Here is a 3,912-nt window from a genome sequence, read left to right on the forward strand (position 1 = left end):
GAATACTTATGACCATGTGATATTTCAGTTTTTTCTTTTTTAATAAATTTGCAAAATTGCCTACATTTGTTTTTTTCAGTCAAGATGGGGTGCAGAGTGTACTTTAATGAGAAAAAAAGTGTGAAACAAAGTGTGAAAAATTTTAAAGGGGTCTGAATACTTCCCGTACCCACTGTAAGTGTTCAGTGTACAGCACAGGATAAATATGATCCAAAATGTTCTGTACCGCAAAATGCCACCATTAAGAGCTTCTACTCAACCCACAGAAAAACAAGTCCCCACTCAGGTTCATCATCTGTAAACAGTAATATAGGGGGTGTCCATATTACTGGTAGCACAAAGGCTCCGGAAAAGTGACTTGGCTCCCACTTAAAGAAATCCAGTGACATCTGCGCTCCTAAATCCAAATGCCGCCTCCTCCTTCCCCACAGTGTGCAGTTAGCATCCACATGTTTGGCATAACTGTAGCGGGGAGAGCCAATTTATTTCTTCAGAAAGCACTAGCTGGGAATCATGTACTGGTCGCTACAACGTAAGGGCACTGCAATGTACCGGACACTACAATGTACTGGCCACTATAATGAAATATTTGCATTTTTACTTCGCAACATCCATTACTGCTCGTTTCTGGAAAGCACCCATGGAGTCAAATTCATCACTACACCTATAGATACATTTCCATAGGGGTGTAATTTCCAAACTGGTGTCACTTGAGGGGGATTCTGCTCTTCTGCCACTTAGGGGCTTTGTATATGGAGTCTGCAATCTGTTCTACTAAAGTTTGTTCTCCAAGAGTCAAATAGCGCTCCTTCCCTCCCGAGTCTCGCCATGTGGCTAAGCAGTACAGTACAGACACATATGGGGTATTGCCCCTTTCAGCAGAAATTGTATAACAAATTATGTGGTCATCTTTACCCATTTTCCTTTGTGAAAATGTAAAATCTGGGGCTAAAATAACATTATAGCGGTAAAAATGTAATTGTATTTCTTCACCGTTCAATTGTATAACATTTTGTGAATCACAATTACCTTGTATTCATTGGGAAAGTGCGCGGTGGATGCTGGGTGTGACAAACGGGGAAACCCCACCCACAGCCCAGCGTCCACCGCAGGGATCGCATCACCGAGTCACGCCTCACTTGACGTGACATCAGGGGAAGCAAGAGCCGGCTGCAGCCGGGGGTCGCGTGATGCCGGTGAGTGGCCAGCGATAGCGCCGCTCACAGCCAATAAAGACAAAGCTAGGTAATTAGAAAAAATCTTCTCTCAACGGGTTAATTACATTGGGGGAATTTAGTAGTCGACATCTTCTTTAATTGCGTGGACACTTTTCTATACTAAGGGCAAGATATGAAGCTTGAGAGAGTGAAATGGCACCGGAGGTACATTAAGGGAACCTGTCATCAGTAATTACCACTTAAAGAACTGTTTGCTGTCTAATCTCTGCCACCCCTGACTTGTGCCAATGTCACCAGATTATAAGTGTCATTCACTTTACCCGTCATTGTGTTAATGTTATGGCATGTAGTTGTCCTCCTTATTCCCGGTACTTTCACTGACGAGGGTCTTCATTGTGAGATCCAGAAAATACATTCAGAAATCTCTTTTGTGTTGAAGAAAAAACTCACATCTAATTTATCTTTCATCCTGATAGGAAATCCTTGTGAGAATAACGGTTCATCACTAAATTGTAAAAGAGAAGATATCTGGGAGCACTCTAATGGAGAAAACCTCTTCACCCTTCCTGCACCTCCTGGACTTCACAGCACTTCACTTTCTTATAATCCTCCTAATCATGAGGAATCATCTCCTGAGCAATCTCACATTATTACCAAAAGTCCAGGGGGCAAAGTGGATTCAAGATTTCAGTGTGACAAGAAATTTACAAAAAGCTCAGATTTTGTAACACAAAGAAAGCACAAAGGAAAAAAGCCATACTCCTGTTCAGAATGTGGGAAATGCTTTACATATAAATCAAGATTTGTTAGACATGAGAGATTTCACACAGGAGAAAAGCCATTTTCATGTTCAGAATGTGGGAAATGCTTTACAGAGAAATCACAATTTGTTAGACATAAGAAAATTCACACAGGAGAAAAGCCATTTTCATGTTCAGAATGTGGGAAATGCTTTACATATAAATCACAATTTGTTAGACATGAGAGATTTCACACAGGAGAAAAGCCATTTTCATGTTCAGAATGTGGGAAATGCTTTACAGAGAAATCACAATTTGTTAGACATGGGAAAATTCACACAGGAGAAAAGCCATTTTCATGTTCAGAATGTGGGAAATGCTTTACCGAGAAATCACAATTTGTTAGACATGAGAGAATTCACACAGGAGAAAAGCCATTTTCATGTTTAGAATGTGGTAAATGCTTTACATATAAATCACAATTTGTTATACATGAGAGAATTCACACAGGAGAAAAGCCATTTTCATGTTTGGAATGTGGAAAGTCCTTCCAACATAAAAGGGATCTTATTACACATCAGAGAATTCATACAGGAGAGAAGCCATTTTCATGTTCAGAATGTGGGAAATGTTGTAGAATTAAATCAGACCTTGTTAAACATCAAAGAATTCACACAGGAGAAAAACCTTTTTCATGTTTACAATGTAGAAGGTGCTTTGCACATAAATCACAACTTGTTAGACATCAGAGAATTCACACAGGAGAAAAGCCGTATTCATGTTCAAAATGTGAAAAGTCCTTCACAGGTAAAGGAAGTCTTATTATACATCAGAGAATTCACACAGGAGAGAAGCCATATTCATGTTCAGAATGTGGGAAATGTTGTAGAAGTAAATCATACCTTGTTAAACATCAAAGAATTCACACAGAGGAAAAACTTTTTTCATGTTTACAATGTAGAAGGTGTTTTGTAGATAAATCACAACTTGTTAGACATCAGAGAATTCACACAGGAGAAAAGCTGTATTCATGTTTGGAATGTGGGAAATGTTTTATGAGTAAATCAAATCTTTCTGCTCATAAGAGAATTCATACAGGAGAAAAGCCATTTTCTTGTTCAGAATGTGGGAAATGTTTTACATATAAATCAAAATATGTTATACATGAGAGAATTCACACAGGAGAAAGGCCATTTTCTTGTTCAGAATGTGAGAAGTCCTTCAAACATAAAGTGGATCTTATTACACATCAGAGAATTCATACAGGAGAGAAGCCGTTTTCTTGTTCAGAATGTGGGAAATGTTTTAAAAGTAAATCGGAGCTTGTTTTACATCAAAGAAATCACACCGGGGAGAAACCGTTTTCATGTTTACAATGTGGAAAATGCTTTACATATAAATCAAGTCTTGTTAGACATCAGAGAATTCACACAGGAGAGAAGCCGTATTCATGATCAGAATGTGGGAAATGTTTTATCTGTAAATCAAATCTTTCTGCTCATAAGATAATTCACACAGGAGAGAAGCCGTATTCATGTTCAGAATGTGGGAAATCTTTTATACATAAATCATACCTTGTAAAACATGAGAAGTCTTACGGGAAAGAAAGTGTAATTATGTTCACTGTGTTTTATAAAGCTTAATAAGCATTGTTCAGCATAAATGAGTACACCCCCTTTGATGAGTAAGATTTTGTTTAATAGCTCACTGAACACAAGATCAATTCATAAAATTTTGCCAACACTAAGTTGCATAGAACATTTTTTTTGTAATCAAAACATGAAAGTAAGGGTAATAATATAACTCTCATTACAAAATCTTCAGTTTTACTCAAATTAGTTGATGCAAAAATGAGTACACCCCACATCAAAAGCTACTACATCTATTATTTTGTATGGCCTCCATAATTTTAAAGGACGGCATCAAGTTTTCTAGGCCTGGAATGAACAAGTTAATGACAATGTTGAGGGAGGGCAATGGCCCTTCACGGTTGA

The 3,912-nt window shown here is 38.0% G+C and overlaps 1 protein-coding gene across 1 annotated transcript; it reads left to right on the forward strand.

Moving 5' to 3' along the window:
- The first annotated feature begins 513 nt into the window (after positions 1–513).
- On the forward strand, positions 514–3,628 carry LOC141201506 (uncharacterized). Its single transcript, XM_073663513.1, has 2 exons — positions 514–532; positions 1,655–3,628. Exons 1-2 carry the CDS (start codon positions 514–516, stop codon positions 3,370–3,372), a joined length of 1,737 nt encoding a protein of 578 aa, XP_073519614.1. The 3' UTR covers positions 3,373–3,628.
- The last annotated feature ends 284 nt before the right edge of the window (positions 3,629–3,912 follow it).

This window comes from Phyllobates terribilis, unplaced genomic scaffold, assembly GCF_046119375.1.
Source record: "Phyllobates terribilis strain yellow unplaced genomic scaffold, ASM4611937v1 Scaffold_117__1_contigs__length_5270597, whole genome shotgun sequence".
In the NCBI taxonomy this organism is placed as follows: domain Eukaryota; kingdom Metazoa; phylum Chordata; class Amphibia; order Anura; family Dendrobatidae; genus Phyllobates; species Phyllobates terribilis.